General features: G+C 54.5%; 1 protein-coding gene across 1 annotated transcript in view; it reads right to left on the bottom strand.

Annotated features, from left to right (window-relative positions):
• The window catches only part of LOC119107839 (fibrillin-2), a gene marked incomplete at its 3' end in the record, with an annotated part of 63,122 nt that extends 47,369 nt beyond the window's left edge, over positions 1–15,753 (bottom strand). The window contains exons 1-2 of the mRNA XM_037231394.1: positions 15,647–15,753; positions 8,649–8,827 (exon numbers count right to left, since the gene is read on the bottom strand). Of these exons, the coding sequence (XP_037087289.1) occupies positions 8,649–8,700 (52 nt within the window). The remainder of the gene's footprint in view (positions 1–8,648; positions 8,828–15,646) is intronic.
• Positions 15,754–22,718: the final 6,965 nt, after the last annotated feature.

Raw genomic sequence — 22,718 nt, 5'->3', positions numbered from 1 at the left:
GTGGGACGTTCGGGGCGCTCTTCAGCGCACCGGCCCCCATCTCTCCCGATAGCTAGTGGGACACCTGTGGCGCCCTTTGGGGCAGCGGCCACCCTCTCCGCCGATAGGTGGTGAGACGCCCGGGGCGCTCTTCAGAGCAGCGGCCCCCATCTTCCCCGATAGGTGGCGGGGCGCCTGTGGCGCCCCTCAGAGCAGCGGCCCCCGTCTCCCCCGATAGATGGTGTAACGCCTGTGGCGCCTTTCAGGGCAGCTGCGCCCACCTTCCCGACAGGCCAGCTCACGCCATGCCATGCGCGCAGCGGCAGCTGTGACGCTAGAGTGTTCGGGATCAAGGTCGTAAAAAGACGAGAGCGTTTCAAGGAATCTCGAACGCCAGAATTCACAACAAGCTGTATGGGCAATTTGTTATTACGGAGGGGTCGAAAGGCAACGCTGTTACGCTACGGTTTCAAAGGGATGGAACTTCCCAGCCCATAGGACGTTGGAGCCGCGAGGGATTGCTGAACGACAAACGACGCATGCGTGAAGGTTGAACTGCTGAACCAACGGGACAACAGTGTGAAGATTCACGGAGCGCTGCTTCTTGGCTGCGCCGCCACACTAGAATGCGCATGCTCTCAGCGGCGGCTAGGTCCACAAAGGATGAACAATGAGCGGAGGTAAACAGGAGGATTACAGCAAAATGGTGGGAGGCCCGTCGCTGGCTAGCGGCCGCAGCAGCTACAGGCTGAGCAGACGTAAGGTACATGTTAAAGCAAACGCATCTTAGACGCTGGTCATGACTCGCTACAGGTCAGACACAGATAGCTGAATGACGCGGGTCAGATACAAGCCCAGCAGGAGCAGAAGTGATGCACAGGTCGTTTATGGTTGTGGGTGAGACCAAGTTAATATAAGGAAACAGGCTGCGCATATGTCATAGATTGACCGTGATTGGACCTGAACCAGAAAAAGATCAAACCAAGGTTCCATTGACTTTCACAGAACAGTACGATTTGGACACAGGTCACATATCAGCGCAGGTCAGGTGCAGGCTGTACATCAGCAGCACATCAGGTGCAGGCTGTACATCAGCAGCACTTGTGAAGGTCACACACGGGTCAAAATCATCGCTTGTCTGCAAATGTTGCCCGCCGGAAACAATTTGAAGGCACACAGTCCGCCGAAGACAGAGACTGACGGCTTCGACGAGCCGGATGCTAACTGACAGCGTGCATACAACCGAAGACAAACTAGGCGCGAACAGCACGGCCGGGTCAGGAGCGTTAAAAGCCCGGCGACGCCTGGCCTTGGGCGGCTCGCTGCCGGGCACCTCCTCATGGGTGCCCACTGCCGGTCACCAGCCGCTCCAGTGCAGTGTCGGCCAGACCTGTTTATTTGCGGCGGAGCTGGCGGCCGCCCGGTGGCCCGTCAAATCCTGACAGCCGGGCGGGGGTGGATCAGAGCGGCGCCCGCCGCCGGCCGCTACCGCCGCTGGCTCGGCCGAAGCTGCACGTCGAGTGTGTTTCTGTCCTGCGACGAACTTGCCGCACCTGTGGTCTTTGTGGTAGTTGTGCAACATTTTAGCATGATGATATGTGCGACTTGCATTAAAGCTCACACCAACTATCAGTATAATCTACCCGCTCAAACTATTTGTGCTTGGCTAGGCTAGCATTTGTTCACGACTTGCACACTTGTATTGCTGTTCGACTCCTGCGGCGTGAGGCGGCTATCGTTGTGCAACGAAGACCGCTCAGCCTCGCGACAACTCGGACGTTTTCTCCCCTCATTGGTGATTTGGCTAGCAGCAATGCTGTGCGTGCTTCCCGACTTGCTGGCCATCATTCAGGCCAGTTCATCACTTTAAATGCTGCATGGGCGACTGTGTGTCCGCCTGTGGCACATCCAGCGTTTATACCCGGAACGGCGATATCAAAACCATACGTGCACCACTAGAAGAAGAATATCCCACGCTTGATCAGCCATCGCCATACATCACCCATATTCGCGCGTATGCGCCGCTTGTGCACGGCCCCGGACCATCAATAAAGCTTCTGAAGAGTGCAGCCCAAAGCGGGAGCCGATCGCTGGGACGGGCCGTTCATTGAGTCGACTGGCTCGGGCGTGCGGCTGGGTGGTCGGTGGTCGGTGGTCGGTGGCCGCCCACTCGGGCGGGTCGGCTGCGGTGGGTGGTCGCGAGCCGGTGATCGGTCCGTTCCGCCCCGGCCGGCCGCGCCTCAGGGCGTGCCTCGGTCGGCTCGGTCGGCTCCGGTTGCAGCCGTGGCGGCCACCTCCGCTGCCCCCGTCTAGACGCTGGGAATCGCAGTCAGACACCGGAACGTAGCGGCCGCCCAAGTCAGGACGTCAGTGGCTTTGAATGGACGCTGCGTCGCGGTGCGTTGGCCAATGGGGAGATTTCCTCTTTCGAGGGGTATAACAGCCGAGGTCTTAGCCTGTAACTTGTGACGATGCTGAGCTTTTCTCTTCTTGGAGCTTGGCTCGGGGCATCCCATCAATTGCTCGATTTCCCCCGGTTACCAGTACAGCGTAATGTGTGCGATATGTAGGGGAGTAGCTGATTCAGAGAAACCGCCAGGGCGGAGCAGTACGCACTGTATGTACTCGCCTCACGTTCCATCAAGATCATCGAGGTCAAGGATGGGTGGTCAGGACATCAAACAACCAAATATGGTAGGCGACATTAGCATCAAGTGAGTGCAAGGGTTCTCTCAATCCTCCAGGCGTGCGACGCCTTTAACACACAGAATGTCTTGAAGCCGCGTACATCTCCCGTTGTCTCTCTTCTTTCGTCTCTCGGTATCATGGCAGGGGTTATCGTTAGCGGTGGTTGCCAATGGATCCACCCGAAGTACAAATAAATATACCGCCTCGGTCAAGCGACCGCTCCCAGGCGCCACAGGACAACAGCTGTTCTGGCAGCGTCTCGGATTCATCACGAGCCCAGTACAAAGGGTGCCGTGTGCACATTGCCATACGGTCGCCATGCATTGTGTACACTACCGGGGCGGTCCGTAAGGCGCTCTCGCTGTCCTGAAGAGCGGCTGTTAGAGGGTGACGTGCTCTGCCGACGAGGAGTCAACAGACACCAAACACCATTCACTCGGCCGGTTCATTTCCGGTTGTTTGTACATAGGCGAACAATCCATCACGGTGGGCCGCACGTTTACCTGATGGGCGGGGCAGCCTCTGCCTGACCAGCACCCTTTATGACCGATCTTTTGACCTCTTCTCCTCTCTCTCTCTCTCTCTCTCTCTCTCTCTCTCTCTCTCTCTCTCTCTCTCTCTCTCTCTCTCTCTCTCTCTCTCTCTCCTCTCTCTCTCTCTCTCTCTCTCTCTCTCTCTCTCTCTCTCTCTCTCTCTCTCTCTCTCTCTCTCTCTCTCTCTCTCTCTCTCTCTCTCTCTCTCTCTCTCTCTCTCTCTCTCTCTCTCTCTCTCTCTCTCGCCCGCTCCCTCTTTTGCCCTCTTTTTCATTGCTTCTCTCCGCTCTCCACCCCTCTTTCTCCTCCTCTCGCTCTGCTCTTTCCTCTCTCTACCTGTATATGTGTCCCTCTCCATACATCACTAGTTTCATTGTCATGTTTGGCATGCGAGGCGCATTACGCCGCACGTCACACTGTCAACTATTCGAAGACACTGGTACTAAAGCTGTAAGGCCTGCACCCTACGATCGAGCTTCCGAATTGATCTTATGTTGTCCTCGGCACATGCTGCCTACCGTGCAGTTTTAACTGCGGCTCAGAATTATTGCTGGTACCACGGCGTGCATGCGGGCGTCGGTAGGCTCCATGCACGGTGCTAATCCCTAGATGCTGAGATATCGACCCGGGACCACTGCATGCGGTGAGTTGCGCCGCCCGCCATGGCGATGACGCTTAAGCTGGATCGCTCTCGGAGAGCTCTTTGTGAATTGCGCAATTGCAGAGCAGCATGGTCATGCCTTGCCCTGTGCCTTTCTTTCGCATTTGTTTTACATGCCTGTAACGTGCTACGTAAAGTAACGTCCGTGTGTTGCGCCAAGTGACGCGAGTACGGAGGGCACACCGGGTCCGTCTGACTCCGTCAACAGCTCTCGTTGCTGTTGGCCCCCTCTGGCGGCGTTGGCGCGCGGGACTCCGCCGTCCAAGACGGGCAGGTGGTGGCCCGGTCTCGGGCCGCCTGGGCTCAAAGCTATCAGCCCCGGCTCGTGCCCGGCTGGGCGGAGGTAAGCCGGCGGGGAGGAGGTGCCGCCGGCCGGCAGGCTCCAATTGAGCGCTCCCATCTCAGCGTGATCCATCAGACGGGTCGGACGGTACTGGGCGCGGCTGTTCACTGCGTGACCCGGTCATGTGAGGTCACTCACATACGTGACGCGGTCACTTACGGATGTGGCTTAGTGCCACTCACAAAAGGTCATCCAGTCACTTACGAACGTAACGCGGTCACTCGAGAAAACATGACACTGACGCTCTTAAAAGTGACCCAATCACTCAGCCGGTCACTGACATGACTCGTTCATGCATGGTCCATAAAAATTTTGCCCACGACGTCTATATCGTGCACAGACACTCAAAAATGTGACCCAATCATTAAACATTATTCAACAGCGTGACCCTGACGCTCACTGACGCTCCGCAATCCCCTGTAGTCGTGACATCATGCAAGGCTAGAATCACAAACTTGACCCGGCCACCCACATACGTGACCCAGTCATGGGCAGGCAATCCCTCACCCGCTGGGCAAGTGTTAACGCCTCCTGCATAACGATCGGAAAGCGAGGTATCTTGGTTCATAGAGAGCTAAATCAAACGGGATGTGTCGTAAGGAAATAGCATTTACGCATAGATAAACGAATAGGGTGACAAAGCAGGTTAAGTGGAACCGACCAGTAAGGAAATGACGTTCAGAAAGACAATGTGATGCTTCTCAGTAGCAAAGGAACTAGCAGGTTATGTGAACGAACCCGAAACCTCATTAGCACCTCGTCAAGTACATCACGCACAGTTGGGATGGCGTGCGAGTGACCGCAACTGAAAGCTAAATGGCAGGCGTGTGACAGGTGCGGAATGGTGCATTTGCGGCGAGTGACGGGTGTGAACGATTCTCATGTTTATCGGTGTGCGCGCGAATGCACCTGCGAGTGCGTGCGTGCGTGCGTGTGCGTATAAGTGAAATGCAGGTGCGTGCGTGATTGCGTCCGCGGTCGTGTCGTGTCCGTGTTCGCGCTGCGCGGCGCGTGACGCCTGACTGCGTGGGCCGGCCGAGTGCGGCTCGTGACCAGTGTGGGACGGCTCCGTTCGGTGAGTGACAGATGTGGGAGAGCTGCGCGCCAGTGGCAGCGGTGGCCGAGGGCCGCGCCGCCGCCCACCGCCGCCGCCGGGGCGCCCATTTACTGCCGGTATCGGCCGCCCGTGAACGCCCCGACCGGCGCAGCCGCGGCCGCTCGCGCGTGTGTGCCGAAAAGGGCGACACGCTCGCTCACTGCAGCGCCGATAACGCAGGAGAAAACTCGGCGCCGCGGGCCGGCCGCGGCCGCGCCTGGCGTGCAGCGGCGGGTTTGCGGCCGATCGGGCTCGACCGAGCCGCTCTGATCGGGCGATTTACAGAGCGATGCGATCAGGCTGTCGCGGCGCGCCGCCATCTGCCAGCCTTACACGCCAGGTTAACGCTGATTTAGCAGGCAGAAGTGCCCGGCCCCCTCAGCGTGGGCAGCAGTGCTGGACTTGTCTCGCCGCGCCGTCGACTTGCGGTGACCAAAATGGGAGAGGGTATTGATTGCCCGCTGGTGGGTTCCCGATGTTGAAGAGTCTGTCGGCGGTGAGATTCTGATAAGTATTCGCACAGGTGGTGGTGCAGGGCCTGCAGCAGATTGCTGACAGAAAATGATTAATTGGCTCGTCGAGATAAACAAGATTGAGACGCTGCAAAGACTAAGTTACATGGCGAAGACCGAGAGCACCGTCTTGATCGATCTCTGCAAGCCCTCATCAACATTCATCCTGAGACGCATCTATTTCCTGGCCAATGAAGGCACGTTTTCACCAAGCGGAAACTGGGATAGCAGAAAAGCCTTGGTATGGTAATCATTACGCTTCATTGTACAACGTGAGATAAAGCTGTGTTAGGTGGGGTCAGGCTGAGTTCTGACAGCACTGAACTGGATTTCGAAATTGGAAATTTATTTTCCACAGAGTAGACGTCGTTATCGTTTGTATCGTTCTGCTCTTTGCGTGAGATTTTCGTGATGATATACCAAACAAATAACACTTGCACTGTATTAAATACAATGCAGTATTCAAGCTGGCCTACTTCAACCCTCCGTTGTGTCAAAATTCGGACGTCGCTCTCTTTCTTCCGCTTCACACCCCACAGCCATACACCACACTGTCACAGCCCACGAGCCTGAATCCAACCGAAACAACACGCGGCGCTCCAGCCATGAACTCAGCGCCTCGAGACGTGGCTCACGGGGGCGGGCGCGGCCGAGCCGGGGCGCCTCAGCGGCCGAGCCGGAGCGTCGGTTGGTCACCGACGACGTCACCAGCAGCGCCCCCGTTAGTCACGGCCGGCGCCGCTGACTCAGAACGCCGCAGGTGTCGCTTGGCAGGGTCGCACGTGTACCCATTCATCAATACGCCGGCGGCGGCGGCGCTGGACTGGCGTCCGGCAGCGGCACGTGCTCGGCATCGGCCGGGGAGGCCGGTGGCGCCCGGGGGAGATCGGGGCCGCCCGCCGCCGCCGCTGCCGCCGCCCTGCGCCGGGGCGGCGCGACCTCCACGACCAGCGCGGCCCCACGCTGCACGCTAATAGGATGGCTGTCAGCAGTCGGGTGTGAGTTGTGTGGCAACGCCCCCCGCTGGCCTTCGTGTCGCACCGGCAGCTGTCCGTCGACGGCCAGCCCTGAATAGCCGGGTCAAGCTTTATATCAAATCGGACCGGCACGCGGGGTCACACTGATCAATTTCGCAGCGATCTGCCTCTCTGTGCCCCGCTAAATCTCGTTGACGACGGCCACCGAGCCTCACCAACACCATGAGGCCAGGCCCGGGTTGAGAGTACTGAGATCATCAGCGGTCCAAGGCGGAGCGGCGACCAGGCGGCAGAGGCAGGCGCTCGTCTGGGCGGATAGCCAAGGCAGAGGTCATGGCTCCCCGTGCGCCGATGGTGTCCTCGGGTCAATGGGTGAATGGGGAAGAGGTGGCCGTTGGCAACAACGTGCCGGCGCGTGCAGACAACCGCAGAAAGCGCTGCTGGGAACTGCACGCAAGAGGACAATGCTGACATGACGCAAGTTCGGCAGTGTTATCACTGCAAGGACACGGTAGCTCGAGGCAGGAGAAGGGGTGATTGCCATCCACTTTTCAGCAGGCTGGCAAGAATAAAGCAGACTGTCATTGCTTCGAAGAAGCAGTTATAATGACAACAAGCCACTACCTTCCGGAAAGCTCCGAGCTCATATCCGTTCCAGTGCTCTACAAATCGACAAATGAATGAAAAGGCACCGAGAACGACGAAGCCGCCAAAGTGTACCAAAGCCAAGCGTAGAAAGCAGTGAGTGCGCCTGGTTCGGCGGGCTTCTGCTCAGAGATACGCGCTGGAACCAGCCACCCAGACTAGACCTGGGTGCGCTGGTCAAGGCCGCCAAAGGATGCCAGGTCGCGGCCGGCCCAGGGACGGGGCCGAGGAGCGGCCTCCTGGAGACCGCGCCCGGCTGCAGCGGCCGGCGCTGGCGCCGCTGCAGCCGGCTGGTCCTGCCATTGTGTCGCCGGCGCGGTGACCTCAGCGACAGGCTAGCCGCGCGCCGGCAGACGGCGACGGCTGGCCTGAGTGGTGACGGCGCTGCCGGGAGTGGGTGGCGCCCGCCACAGCCGTCGGAGACCCGCCCGCAGCAGGCGCGCTCGACGGCGGCTGCGGACCTGGCCGCGGCGGCGCCGGGGAGCTGCAGCATCCAGGGAGCTTCAGCAGCCGGGGAGCTGCAGCCGCCGGGGAGCTGCAGCAGCCGAGGAGCTGCAGCCGCTGGGAAACTGCAGCCGCCGGGGAGCTGCAGCCGCCGGGGAGCTGCAGCAGCCGGGGAGCTGCAGCAGCCGGGGAGCTGCAGCCGCTGGGAAACTGCAGCCGCCGGGGAGTTGCAGCCGCCGGGGAGCTGCAGCAGCCGGGGAGCTGCAGCAGCCGGGAGCTGCAGCAGCCGAGGAGCTGCAGCAGCCGGGGAGCTGCAGCCGCCGGGGGATGCAGCCGGGGGAGCTGTAGCAGCCGGTGAGCTGCAGCGCTCACAGCTGGGACCAACTGACCGATTTCGGTCGCAATGATGCGCTTGGCTAGTTGTGCATTTAAGGTGATGGACAGTGAAAACCAGGAAAATGGTGCTTATTACGTATCGCAAACCACCTGATTTATGGCGGCATGAGGCGACATTTTTCAATTCGATTTGCTCTTTGCTGGCTCTAACCTACGTTCAGGTGTCGGAGGTGCACGAAAAGAGGAGAGATATGCAAGTTTTAAAGCCCCCACGCAGAGTGTCGTTTATGTTTTGATTTTTAGGCCTTGACATTCCCATGCAAATTTAGAAAGGTTTCAGCAAATTTAGAAAGGTTTCAGCAAAAGGCAACCGAAGGGCTCATCGCGGCTGAAGTTCAACCCACATCACCTACGTCATACACTGGAGTACTCACCGAAGAGGAACAGCGTCAGAACTGCGCGGGTCATGTTCGTTTGTCGGCTCATGATGCTCTTGCGCTGGAGTTGGTTGTGTCTTCCGCTGGAAGTGCTTCAGCTCGGGTATCAGCGCTCCAGCCGTACACCGAGATATCCCGGTGTGCGTCCCACCGCAGTCTCAAGACTGGATGGACCCCTGGAAAACCAGAAACACTTACCGGTGGCACACAGTGTCAAAACACCCGGGACAGACGCAACACGACTACAGGAACTCGCATCGCAACATGACATAACTTCTTTAATGCTTAACTGCGCTGGACATGAAAATCGAGCAATGTAGGTGACGTATTATCGTCAGCCGTCGGCAGAGACATCTTCAGGAACATAAGCTTGGACGTCATTTTTAGTCGAACCTGTTTGATCTTCCGATTAACCTACAGCTGGTGTGATCGAATGCATGAGATGCTGTGCTACATCGCTGCCCGTAATGCTGATGCAATGTCTGCATCGTAATGTCATCTCGCTGTGACAGGGCACTAGTGTACAAGCGGTGATTCTCGAGAATGCGATCAATATCCAGCATGTTCAGCTGTGTTTGTCACGGGCATAAACAAAGACATGGACGTGCCGGCTGATGGATAAGCTACAGTCCTCGTTTCATATTCGAGAATTGGCGCATGCGGCTGGTGAAACCAGCGACGTCCGTTCTGTACATTTCTGGCTGCCTGCTGTGGCTCCAAGCTCAAATTATTCGTTGCCGCATGCATAGCAATGTACGCATTATCGGGTGAGTGACAGCGAAGAACGACCTCTTTAAAGTGAGCCACAAACTGGCATACACATATACCAATATGTCGGAATTGTATACCCATATGCTGCTTGTGATCGGGCTGCCGGTTGGCTCAGCCATGTCCCGTCCGTGAAGCACAATGCCAACAAGTCCAGCTGGATCACAAGCCGCAGCGGACAGCTGCTTGCAGCCCACTGACATCGAACACGGCACCGGCGACTTTTCAGAAGCGGAGCGACCCGCTGCAGCTGGTGCAGGACACGGAATGTCCATCGACGCCCAGTCAGCGTCTGGTCCGTCAGTGGACTCCACCCAGCGTCAGGCGCTGTCACACTTGCCGTGGGAACATACCACAGCTGGGCTCGGTGGCTGGCCCCCGACATTATAAGGCACTTCACGCCGCGTTCCGAGATATAATGACAGAAACTTCCGCTGACTTTAGGATGAGAGAGCTGTTCAACCCCGCCGCCGCCAGTGGCTTTGCCATCCAATCCACCGCACTGTGCGGAATCCGGCGAGGTCACGACTTCCAGACGGGAGCGGTCAGGTCGCGGCAGATAAAATTTGATAACCCTCGATGGCCACTGATAGCTCGGGACGCGGCGAAACCGAGACGTCACGATCGTGGCCTCGTCTGATTTATCGGGCCATCTCGCGATCGGCTACCGTCTCCCCCCGCGCCCCATCGTCCCAACCATTGCGCAATGAGGCTCCGTTGCGCTGTTCGGGCGCGTGATTAACTGCCGGCGGGATTTGTGCGGCGCGCGTGATTCACTTGATCGGGTCGACGCTGGGCCCGGTGTTTATGCAGGTAATGGCAGGGCCGCTCGGGCCGGCCAGCGCCTCGTCACGGCGGACAGGGGTGCGCCGACGCCGGCGCCGGTGTCGGCCGGCAGCGGACGTGGTCCCGGCGCGGCCGCCCGGATCCCGGCGATGATTTACGACTCGCCGCCGCCGGGCCAAATGAAACGCGCGACGGCGGCGCCGCGCGTTATGGGCCCGAGAAGGGGCGGGCCCGCCGCCGCCGCCGCGTCACCTCCGTCCGAGAGCGGCCTGTTTTTAGCCGCGTGATGATCGGCTGGCGGGCGCGCCGCCGTCTGAGTCATGACTCCGACTGGTTGTGTACGGAAGTGGCTTGACGAGTGAGACGCCTGAGCGAGCCTCCAGCCGGCCGCGCGGCCGGTGCCGCCGCCGATTATTTTCACAAACCGATTTCGCGCCCGGGAAAAACATCTTCGGTCGGCGGTGCGGCGCCCTGTTTACCGATCAGCCTCGGCACACCCCAGCGGCCTCGATGGCCGGGCGGCGCTGACACGCCGTGTCCGACGGATCGACGGGCCTGTTCGCGACGGCGAACGATGCCCTCGTCCGAACACGAGTGACGGCGCGAGTCGAGAGGGACGCGGCCGTGCCCAAGCGATGGCGCCGGTGCCAGGCCGAGTGATGTCCATCACTGCCCACGTACAATGGCCTCTGAGGGCCCGTGTCCACAGCGTGACGGCGGGATGCGTCCTAGGAAAGTGTTCGGGAATGTACGTCATCGAGCGAATGATCCCGAGACAAACAGGATCAACGCAATTATTCTCCAGGTATTTGAAATTGGCGTTTACTAACTCACCGCCAGATATAGCAGAGTGCTTTGGCCAGCTTCGTGCACACAGAAATTCCGTGCAGGTGGAGTGTTTCCTGAAGTTGGTATAACGATCATACCGCCTAAAGTGTTTGAATCACCGTTTTCGTGCTGTGCAAACGCCAAAACTAATGTAAAGTGTAAGTAACCCGTGCCAGAGCTAAGATGCTGAGCTCATGTTTGCCGCCACTGACGCACTTTATCGGCTGGCACTGGCGTCATCGCCGGCGTCACCTATCGGCTACCACTGGCGTCAGCAGACTGCCACAAACAGCCGCTGACGTCGACTGTCATCTGAGACCGACAGTCAGCACGTGACGGCTGTCATGCACGCTGACAGTCGACCGCCTGAGAAAGCGTTCAAGGGTGCCATGCAGGCGAGACTGAGGGCGGTCCCTGACTGACGAAGACTATACGCCGCCTGTCCACCCGCCTCTGACGGCGGCCCGCCAATGCCGAGACTCTTCACTGGGCGACGGAATAGAGCGGTGGCTGCTCTGTCCATCAGTGGGCACAGGCGCCAGGGGCGAAGGAAGGCCGCCATGACGACACCCGGTGACAGGGGGTGAGGAGGAGGACGGGGGGTGACTCTCCGACTGACCTCACCAGCGGAGACCGCCCAGCCCTTGTACAAGATCCCGCTGTTTGTCCGACATGACACACCGTCGATAGCGCCGCGCCCCGGCCGTCGACGGCGCGGCCGCCAAGTCGACGGCCGCTGACAGCTGCGGTTGGCTCCGACCGCCGACTGCCTCCGGTCAAACGGCCCGACACCGGCGCCGGAGCCGGCGCGGACAGGGCGCCGAGCTGTGCGGGAGGGCGGAGGAGAGGGGTGTCGAGTGCACCGAGCCGCGACGCTGATGACTCGTGCCGGTCAGCGCCGGGACAGGAGCCAAGCCAGATGCTCGGCCTGTGGCAGCTACATCGCGGGGAAATTGGCGAGGAAACAGATGATGGTGGATATTTCGGCATTGGAAGCCTGTCTGGTGGATGGTGACTGCGGCAGCACCGACATTCTTCAGCTTAGGGACGCCGAATTAGCACGGCGATGAGGTCAGCACCTGGGTCCTGTGAATACCGTACAACGTCGCGGCTGGTGCTGAGAGCTAAGGACGGGGCATTGAACCGGCGGTGGCGTATGGTGACTGCGGGAGCACGTTGACAAGCGGCGGTAGCAAGGGTGGCCACGCGGGCGGCGTGGTAACACGACTACAGAGAGGCATGCTGATGACCTTGACACCGAGCGCACGGGCGTCTGGTGGTGCTCAACAAGTGGAGGCAGAGCAACATGCGCGGTGCCGCAGCTGCCAGTGGCCTGAGCTAGGGGCTGCAACCGCCGGGCGCGTCCGCATGTTTTACTGGTTTATGTGGCTGTTGTATATGATGTGCCCATTTTAGGTAGCGCGTCGTGCTCAATGTCACCGAAAATCGTTGGACATGTAGCAGAAAGTTAAGCACTCTTAAAGGTCAAGCAAGAACTAATAAACAAAAAAGTACGCCATCTTACCAAGATATAAAAATGCCTACCTTACCTGTAGGTAAGATGCATCGGCTGTTGTCAGATCGAAGTGTTTCAAATCAATGGCAAGTGATGGATTGACCTTTTGGTGGCGAACACACCCATGCGCAAGTTACGCTCCAATTATGGGGATTCTGGATCCCCGTGCTCGGAAGGTCATTGGAGGTCGTAGTTTTGAGCTGACGGAAAATGACTTACACCGTTGTAATAACCAACGCCAAGCATGATGTTTGTGCCACAGGTTGACTTCCAAATCATATGGGTCGGAGTTTAGGATGGTGTTTGGAAACGAGAATCTCGCTGCGAAGAATTTTGCGTTGTGGGCGCGGCTGCGGCCTAGGTAATTTTAATTGCCTTTAATAAAGGATGGGCGCCTTGTACCGTTAGCTCCTCCATGTCAATGTTAGACAACGGCATTCTTTTGTCTATGGCCTACTTACATACGCAGTAATGTGTGGATAGGCGTAAGATGAAGACAACGTTCTTATGCCACCAATTCGATACATGTAATTCAAGGCCACCACATATGCAGTTTGTCGTAAACGCCTTTTGTTTTGCACTTATGGTCATAACCCGTGTTTTAGCCACGGGATAACCCAAACTATAAAGCACCGCTGCAATATTGGTCAAACACAAACTCTCCACGTTTCACCATCACCCGATAATACAGATTTTTCCAGCGCATGGCTGGCCATGTCAATGGTCTTCCCAGAACGGGACATAGCCCGTGCCCTTTATTTCATTTATAAAAGAAACAAATTGCGGACCGGTGTATTCAAAGCAATAAGCCGCTGCCGTGGCTGGCGGTTTGTAACCTCCCGCTATCAGTCGCTGGTATGCAAGCACAAGTGTCGTCTCCGTGGTCTAGGAGAAGGATGTAGGACTCGTAATCCAGCGGCGCTGGGCACGAGTCTCAGAGCCGGAACATTGTTTGGCCCCGGTAAAATGAAAATGCCAGTTGGTAACCTGACACCGGGAATCAACCCAGGCCCCGGGTGGCCGTGCCCCAACATTGTGTGGCCTATAAAACACTCCTCATTCCTGTCTGCCAAAAGGGCGAATACAAAATTACCCGTTGAATTTGGCGGCACAAGTTGGGTGGTGGACTCCAGGGTATATGCAACAAGCTATGCTTAGCAGGCATCCTGAACCCAAAGCCCTCATACAAATTATTTGGAATAATCTTAAAAGAAATAGGAAAACTGTATGCTTTTCGCTATGTGTCATGACATACATACATATGTATATATATACATATATATATATATATATATATATATATAATGTCAGTTTACAAATAAATAGCAAAACAAAGGACCATATAACCAAAAAACAGGCTGGTATGAAATTATTTTCGTCATTTTAAGGATTTCGTAAATATGCTGGCGGGCTCCTAAGGACTAATACACAAAGCATGCAAAATTTATTTTCTACTGCCCACCCAGTCGTCTCCATAGCAAGGCTTTGAAAATGTACTGGAAGTTTCCATCCTGTTAGTATATTTGAAACACTGTGCTACATGCGTGATATAATACGTATGACCCTAGCTTGGGACTGCGTCAATGGCAACGCACGAAACTGTTCTTATAGAGTGTTAGGTATTCGTAGAATTACAGATCGATCCTTTATTGCCGCAATATTAAAAGCATGTCGTCATTTCAACAGCAATTCTGTGTGCTGTACTTATTATTTTTGGCTGTTATCATCCAACTCCGAGCCAGGTATATATTTAGCGTACCAACCATGCCGACACCAAACCACCATACGCCTTCATGACCGCACGGAGGACTCGTAAGTGGAATGTTCGCCGAGTAGTGCAAAGCCACAAGCCCTATTTCGAAACGCAACTGTTCTCTGCGAAACAAATCTTGCAATTTCCTCGCATTATTGGTGACTATGGTCACATATATGGTGTCCGTTGTACAGTTCGGATGTTTAAGCCCAAGCAAAAGACCCCGGCGCTCCCAACTGACCTTCAGATGCTTCTGAGTCACCCCTCTCGCGTGCGTTCTTTCGTAAACGTCCCGTTCTAAACTCAAACCACTGAATGACTCACTAGAAGATGAACATTAAACCTTTACGAGACGTGAGTGGCCCGGGGTCCCAGCCGCTCCCTCTGTTCCTGTGTCTTTCAGTGACGGATTGTGCTTGATAGGCATCGTTAAAAGATCTGACCATACATTAACCTGATACGTTATTCATACACAATCTTCGGGTGAGTACCACACATCATAAAGATTGACATGTGGAAACTTGGTTCCCATTTAACCTAGCTGTGTGGTGTCGATGGTGCATTTTATGACTTGATGAGCGATGAACAGGTTAGCGAATCAGCAAATGCAGACGACTGGGTACAGTGTATTTTTTAAGGTCATGATCTGAATATCGGCAGTCAGTATTCTGGCATAATAACCTACGAACAGGTTCGCAAAACGGAGCAAAATGTGCGTAATGCCGTCGACGAGTCAGCGCCACCCCGCTTAGAAAGGTTATTTTTGAGTGACGAGAAATTAGAGCACCATCTCATCGTATGCGCAGGGATTCTTTCTTCTTTCAAAGTGAGGCGCACTTTGTGACATACTCGAATTGTGTACAGCGATTAGCTAAGAAAACATTTAGGGTTCGGTGCATTCGCCTGGGATCTGAAAGTTTGAAAGTTTCCATTACAAGTTTCAGCCCTTACTCATCACACAGTAGCTGCAAAATTTCCTTGTAATCAGCTATAACCATTTTGTGACGCAAGAATCGTCTAAAACCGTTAAAATCGTAACAATGTTATGAAAGGTCACTAGCGTTTAACTCAGTTGGGCACGCACACGGAGATCATGATCACCAGCTTCCACGCAATTTTCGAAAACGACTCATTTCACAACGTGTCGTCGAATACGTTGTAATACATAAATGGAAATGGACTATTACAGATGTTTGTTTCTCATCTTAGTGCCGATAGAGCCGAGTCTAATCACATGCATGGATATGAAATTCTTACGCTAAGTACATAGGACTAGGACAGTCACCACAGCTTGCCGAGTACCACACACAACAGCCCGACGCCAAGGCGCCAGCGTCGACCGACCTGCTCCCAGCGGCCGTGGCTGGTGGCGGTACCGTCGTGGCCGTCGCCTAGGCACCCTCCGCCGCCGGTGCGTGGGGCGGCGCTCGACCTTCCAGCCGGGACGCGCCGGTCGGACTGGCCGCACCGCCTCCTGACCGGCCCGGCCCGGCGCGGCCCGGCGGCCGGCCGCCGCTGCTCACGGAGCCCACCGCCGCCGACGGCGCAGGCTCAGGTCCACGGCGGGCTGGCCATCGCCCGACAACGAGGCGGCCACGCTGGGCTTAATGCCTCATCTGCCTTGCTGTGAGGAGTTTCCTGGGGATAGCGGACATTCAGTGGTCTCTCATTTCCCTTGGTTCGGCGAGAAGATGACCTGACCTTAAGTTAATGTCTCCCCGTCGTGGAATCCATTTGCCTGTTATTGGCTCACTGCATACGATTGTTCAACGTGGATGGTGAGACAGGGCTGCAGAAAATGGCCACTGCCAGGGCTTCGCCAGGTCACGAAGCAGCGATCATGGTGGCGGGTTCGACAGGTCATCGAATACCGAGCGTGCATGCGGATGAAAGATTGGTGTGGTCACCAACGTCCTCTTGGAAGGCTTGTAAGGCCACTAGGCGTTGCCCACGGCGGAGAATTCGTGAACACACCACGGGAACAAAATATCGGCGGCGATTGTTAGCAAGCCGGGTGTTGTTGGTTACAGATCAAGGTCACAAAAAACTATTTTGTTCGGTGTTAAGGCTCTTCCAACGACAAGAACTTTAACCGAGCATAAACCAATCGCGTAGATTTTTGCCAGCCTCTGATTTCAGTGCTGTCATTTGTGCCAGCGTACAGTAAAGTCTTCCCAAACACACAACATGCTCGTTGCAATTACACAGCGATGGCATCTTTGGCAGCAGCGAACCCATGTACTGCGATGAGGCACGATACACGCTCCGCAACAAAAGCAAAAGCAGGAGCTCCTTGTGCAGCGGGGGCGATGGCCACTGTAGCAGCTATGCCCAGGTTGTTTTGAAAAGGTATTCAACATATGGCGTTACACGTGTAGCGTCCTCGTACTGCTTGTGCACCGAGCAATCCGACATTTGTGTAGATTAGAATTAGAGACAGCAGCGGTTGGCAGTGCTGGAAGCGGGCGTTGTCACGCGGCCGTTCCATATCGGTAACAGTGCGATGAATCTCGGTGTCTATGCCGTACATCACAGCGCAGAACCACACAAAGGAGACGCGTCGGCAGCCTCCATGTCACGGTAAGCTGAATCATCTCTACAACAGACATTTATCAATGTTGTACAGGGGTTCGTGTAGCACTGATATTCTGAGACGTTTTGCTCTGGCTCGAGTTGCACGCATTTGCTCCAAGGCGCACACCACATATGGTTTGAGAAGGCCAGTTGAGTAAGCGCTCCAATTGTCTTGGAAACGTGTTAATATGGACAACACGGCACACATCTCTGTACCGGAGTTTCGCTGCCAGAAGATCGGACCAGAGCGGTTGATGCCCTTGGACCCTTTAGAAATGTGCGGGAAAGCCACCACCAGACCGGCATATCTTAGCCTTACCTCCTCGCATCCTCCAGCCGCGGGAACGCTACCGACAGGTTTGGAATCACATCCACATTGCAGCATACATTTGCAGTCAATCACCCCAATGTGCGTTCGTCGTTGAGGTCTTCACTTGTAGATTCACTGGACTTGAACGGCAGTACATTACCCTGGGGAGCACAGAAGCCTTGAGGGTCGATGCATAACGGCATGACACAGGGCTCCTGCACGCAGTCCCTGCCGAGGAACAGAGGACGCGGCCTCGGGCCGACGCGGCAGGGACACGCGACCACTCACAGCGGATTGGTCATCCCCTCACATTGGATTGGTCATTCATTCCCCTCACATTGGACCGGTCCTCCCTCGCAGGGAACTGGCTATCCTTCGGAGCGGGTTAATCATCATTCGGAGCAGATTTATCAATCCTCGGAGCGGATTGATCATCCTGCGGAGTAAACTGGTCATTCCTCGCAATGGATTGGTCATCCCTCGGGGCAGTTTCGTCATCCCTCTGATCGGATTGATCATCCCGCGGAGTGAATCGATCATCCCCTGGTCAGGTTGAGATAGTGGAGATCGTCTCACGTCGGGACTGTCGCCAGTCCCTCAAATGCCTCAGCAGCGTTCCTTGAAGATAACTGACTAGCGTGTGGTTACGCACACGCCATACAACATAAATAATAATGATGCTGACTATGCCGGCCGTGCAGACCACTGAGGGAATCGGATGACGAATAAGTTGTCCATTAGGCCGGAACCGGAATCCCATACAGCGATATGCCCCAATGCCCCCCTCCCCTCTATGCCCCAACATATACATAGTGGTCAGATTCCCACAAACTCGGCAAGATCATCAAGCCATTGGGAGGGGGATAACGATACCATTGTATGGCACGGGAGTGATCCCTCAGCGGCCCTGTCTGGCAAAATGCCGGAGCCAAATTTATTCGCTGCGCTGCTGGAGCAGAGGTGCGTGGGCGATGGGGTCGAAGTGCAGACAGTCAGCTGCGCTTATGGCGTGGTCTGAGCTCATGCCATTCATGCAAAGCACTGGGAAAAGATTACCTAAAGAGACTTTGGAGATTCACCGGTAGATGGCTCGGCTCATCGTCCCGATATTCTTCTAGCTAACTTGCTAGTTCCGGTCGACTCCTCCAGTCTTGCACATACCGGTAACGTCATTTCAATGTTGGGGGACAGTTGAGAAGGCCAGTTGAATATAAAAAAACACTACTCCGTTTTTCAATACATCACATGAACGGAACTAGTATGATTAAGGACTATGGCCAACTTAATTTAGTAAATCGCGCCGAAGAGGCTCATAAGGTGAAGGCACTGAAGTATGCTTGCACGCAGTGTACCTCATTATCCAGCTGTCTTATCCCTCTATCTTGCTTCACCCTGCATCCTTGTGACACCCCGCTTGTCCGAGGCAGGTTGCATGTGATCAGCCACGAGTGGGTCGAGAGCCCTGTGGAAAGGGGGACCCCGACCGGGTATCCGGCGCACATACGCGGGTAAAAGCTCGGCGGTTGGCCCCCAGGCGCATGCACGTCTGCCCCACCGTTAACCATTTTCCTACATCCCATAGCACTGAAATGATCATTTCTGGCCAAAAGGGCTCTACTCCAAAGAACCAAACAATGTACGCAACATGCTTCTAATATGGCTTGTACTGAGCATGTATACCAGTTTATAACACTTCCCCGAAATGAACGCAAATGTAGGATTGGGGTCGGATTGAACCTAGAATTCCACTGTCTCACTCATTGTTTTAAAAGGAACCACCTCCATTCTTCATCATTCGTAGCGGAAAGTAATTCCAGCGACGAGGAATCAAGTGCAAGCCAGGTGATGAACATCATGTCAGATTCGAATTCCGAAGATACCGCGACGCTGACAACCCGCGAGCTAGTAGCGTCACCTATATCTAAGTAAGGCCACCTTTACTGCCACCTGCTGAAATACTGATTTTCTTAGAGTACGTCACATGGCTGGGTTTTTAAGAATGGCAGCCCCATAAACTTCACCGAATGATATTTAAGATGGCTATTCCAGATCGAAACCACATGCAAACGCGGAGCACTATTTCTAAGCTTTTCAGTGACAAGTCTTGTCTGCGTGCGATGGCCATGCGATGATCAAGGCCAATCAAAATTTGATTGTTGAGTCAATCATATCTGGCTTTCGTAAGCACGATTCCCAAACATAACAACCATCAATTTATTTCAATAAATGCTTTGTACGGTGCGATGGTGTAATCAAACAATGACGTGTTGAGGAAGATATTTACTAAACAGGGATATTGTGTCGCCTAGAGCAGCCTTTTCCACTTAACTGTATATCAGTAGTTATAGGTGTTACGTAATTCGATGTGTGAATACCTGTATATATATATATATATATATATATATATATATGCAATTATGCATACACATTGATTAATTGTTATATAGTCATTCTATCGTATCTGGTCCTTGCTTAAATATATTAAAATGTGGTGCATTCCGTTTTAGAGGAACTTTTTGTTTTAATCATTCCTGTTAAAGACGATTTTGTAACATCTGAATTTACCCTGAGCTATTTGTGTAGTTTGGGTTCTTGATAATGGATTAAATGTGTTTTTCAGGTGATTGTGCCATAGTCCCTGAGCGCTAACCTAGCCTCGGTAGTCGCTGGCGCGTCATGAAAGGGTGCGCGACGATATGCGTCACGCCCCTTGATAAAAAGGGATGACGGGTTCAATGTCTTTTCAAGGTAAGGTACGTTTTATCGCTCGCTCCCACCAGTACCAGTGCAGACCGCCGTGGCGCCCGCCCGTCAGTCGTAATGTGGTATGTTCTATGGGCACCTATGGGTTTACCCAATCCGTGAAGTCCTCTAGTCCGCACCCATCCGTTATCCATTCCTAATCAGTTCTGCCCACAGGTCCCCCGCCTGTTTGCTTTCTTTGATCCTTGATCTCTAAATTATGGAGAAGTTTTCGGAGCCGCCTTGGTCGTGCCGATATCGCAGGTACCTACGCTGCTTTGTAGGTCTCCCAGTCGGTTTCGGTTAGTTTTGAGTAAGTAAGTCCGCCTTCCAATTCACCCAGCCGTGACGGGCTGGACTTGAGTCACTTTATGCACTTGCCGTTTGCCATCGACTGGAATGTTCGTCTGCACGTGATAACAGCCGTGCTTAACTTTAGGTGATGTTAGAGGGCAGGACGAACTGTTCGGAGTATTTTGGCACGTAAAGGTTTCGCTACAAAACTCTGCCATTGACCCAGATTCAAACAGTGCAGTCATTGCCCACACAACAAGCATTGCTTATCATAGGCCCTGATCTTCTAATATCCATGTAATAAAAGGGTCCAGACTAAATCTTTAAAGTCGAATAAAGGCGTCTATGCAGTTTGCGTCAATCTTTGCTGTTTTGCTTTGTTCATTTCAGAAACAAGGTGCATTGAGTTGGTAACAACGAAAATAGGTGTTATCAGCAAGATTGGGCAGCATTGTCTTGTGGAATCACCCAACATTTCGTTAACATATTACCCATGCTCACTCCATACCCATATTGTTACAAGTTCTGTTCAAATCCAAACTGTTACTCAGTATGTATGGTTACCCACGGGTATATCCAACCAGTGAATTTTCCTATTGTCAAGCATTCCAGTTCAGAAATCTCCACTCTGAAGAGTCGCGATGGAGCTTCGCCCATCACTAAATGTCGACAGTAATAACATTCGATTGCTGCCATTTACTGCTCCTTTATCGGCTGGTTGTCTGGGGAATTTGGAAGCATTTTAAGTTGAAAGGAAGCCCTCTGTCGGCACGCACACCTAGGAAATTCCTCAGAGCACAATTGCAATAAATGAGACAGAGTTTCAGCTTCGTAACATACTTGGCATTAGCCAAGTGCTAACTCCAACGCTTGTCCGTCACGATGGTTGGAGATCTGAACAAGATGAAAAGTTCTATCAAAACCCCATAAATCCTGTATACCTTAAAGGAAGTTTGCCACATTGATATGAGGTTTTGGACTGAAATAGCCATCTTGAAGACCTTTTGGTGCTGTTCACGTCCCTGCCGTTCTAAAGAACCCTACCCTCTAGTTTTTTAGCTACTCACCCACCAAAATGGAGGGAGTTGAGAGCATTTGCGTGTGAGATGCGTTTGAGACCATTTGAGCATGCACCGGCTGAGAGCATCTGAAAGTCACCTTGGCGTTCATGACGTCATGCTAACATCAGTTAAGTTCTGCGATTCCAGAACGCACGCGGCGATAACTGCCAAGAAAAATACAACTGCCGAGGCGCTCATTGGCGCTCGTGAGCACGATTGTTTGACATAACAGCTGTTCATAAGATCTCAGTAAATATTGTGGAAGGTGGGACGGCATCATAAAAGCATGACGCATTGAGAAGCATGTTGACTAAAAAGAGAATTGCACTGTCTAGAGTAGTCTTTCAATTGTAAAAGTGTACGTATAGGTAAAGGTAAGCTTGTTTCATCGTATCTGATAACCGCTTCAATATCCGCAAATGTGAAACACTCCCTTTAAGCGACCTCTAATGCAGGTGTTGCACGAAGTGCGGCTGGGGGACATCCCAGATCTCAGGGGATGCGCGAGCACTCATGGTGTCCACCTGGCTACAGGGCTGAATATCGTGTAGGGGACTAGTGCCCCCTCGCGTCCCAGCTCCGGTAGGGGGTGGACAGCGCAAGCTGTTCATTTCAGGGCCTAGCGACCCTGTCGGGACGTGAGCTCCTGCTCCTTGTCCCGCCCACCTCCTCCACACCACCTGCATTCTTGCATCCGGCCCCCTCAACACTCCTCATCCTCGTTTGATCGGGGTCACCATGCCCCCTCGCCCGTCTCTCGGGTTTGATCGGATCCTGCCGGCTGAAGACGTGTCGTGCGGGTCAGTCACGGCGCATCCCAACACTCCACTTTGGCCAGGATATCCGGGAGCGCGGGGGCCTCGGGCCCCATACGGGTCTGGCGGCTTTTCGCTCGCGCTGCGGCTGGGTGCTCCATGCGGGCCTCCGCTTGGGGCACCTGGCTGCGCGCAGCAGCTTGAGGGGTTAAGGCACGGCGGAGGTGAATCACGGTCAGAACGGGGAGGGGTCTCCCCGGTTACACCTGGCCGTGTGGGAGGCGTCGTTTGCCCCGTATAGCACCGGGGGAGCCCTGGCGGTGAGTGTGCGTCATTCGAGCCCAACACCTCCCGAGGGAGTGCTGGGCCGTCGCCCATTTGGGCTCCGAGGTGGGTGGGCGAGCTCCGGTGGCGAAATGAAAAGCATCTTTTATGGAATCTTCTCACCGGTCCTCCGAAAAGAGGACGGCACTGGTCCTCCGAAAAGAGGACGGACATTGATAAACCCAGGGTGCAGAGAAGAATCTACGCTCCTCGGCCCACCGATGCTCTTCTTCGGAAGTGACGAGATTAAGCTGGCTTACCTCTCACCGTTGCAGAGATGGAACGGCTGCAATAGGTTTTGGAAAATCATCAGATGCGACAAGCTCAGGGATGGAAAAATAAAAGTAGAGCTCGCT

The sequence above is a fragment of the Pollicipes pollicipes genome, unplaced genomic scaffold (genome assembly GCF_011947565.3).
Source record: "Pollicipes pollicipes isolate AB1234 unplaced genomic scaffold, Ppol_2.1 Scaffold_6686;HRSCAF=7923_pilon_pilon_pilon, whole genome shotgun sequence".
NCBI lineage: Eukaryota > Metazoa > Arthropoda > Thecostraca > Pollicipedomorpha > Pollicipedidae > Pollicipes > Pollicipes pollicipes.
This window is presented reverse-complemented; position numbering and strand designations above follow the sequence as displayed.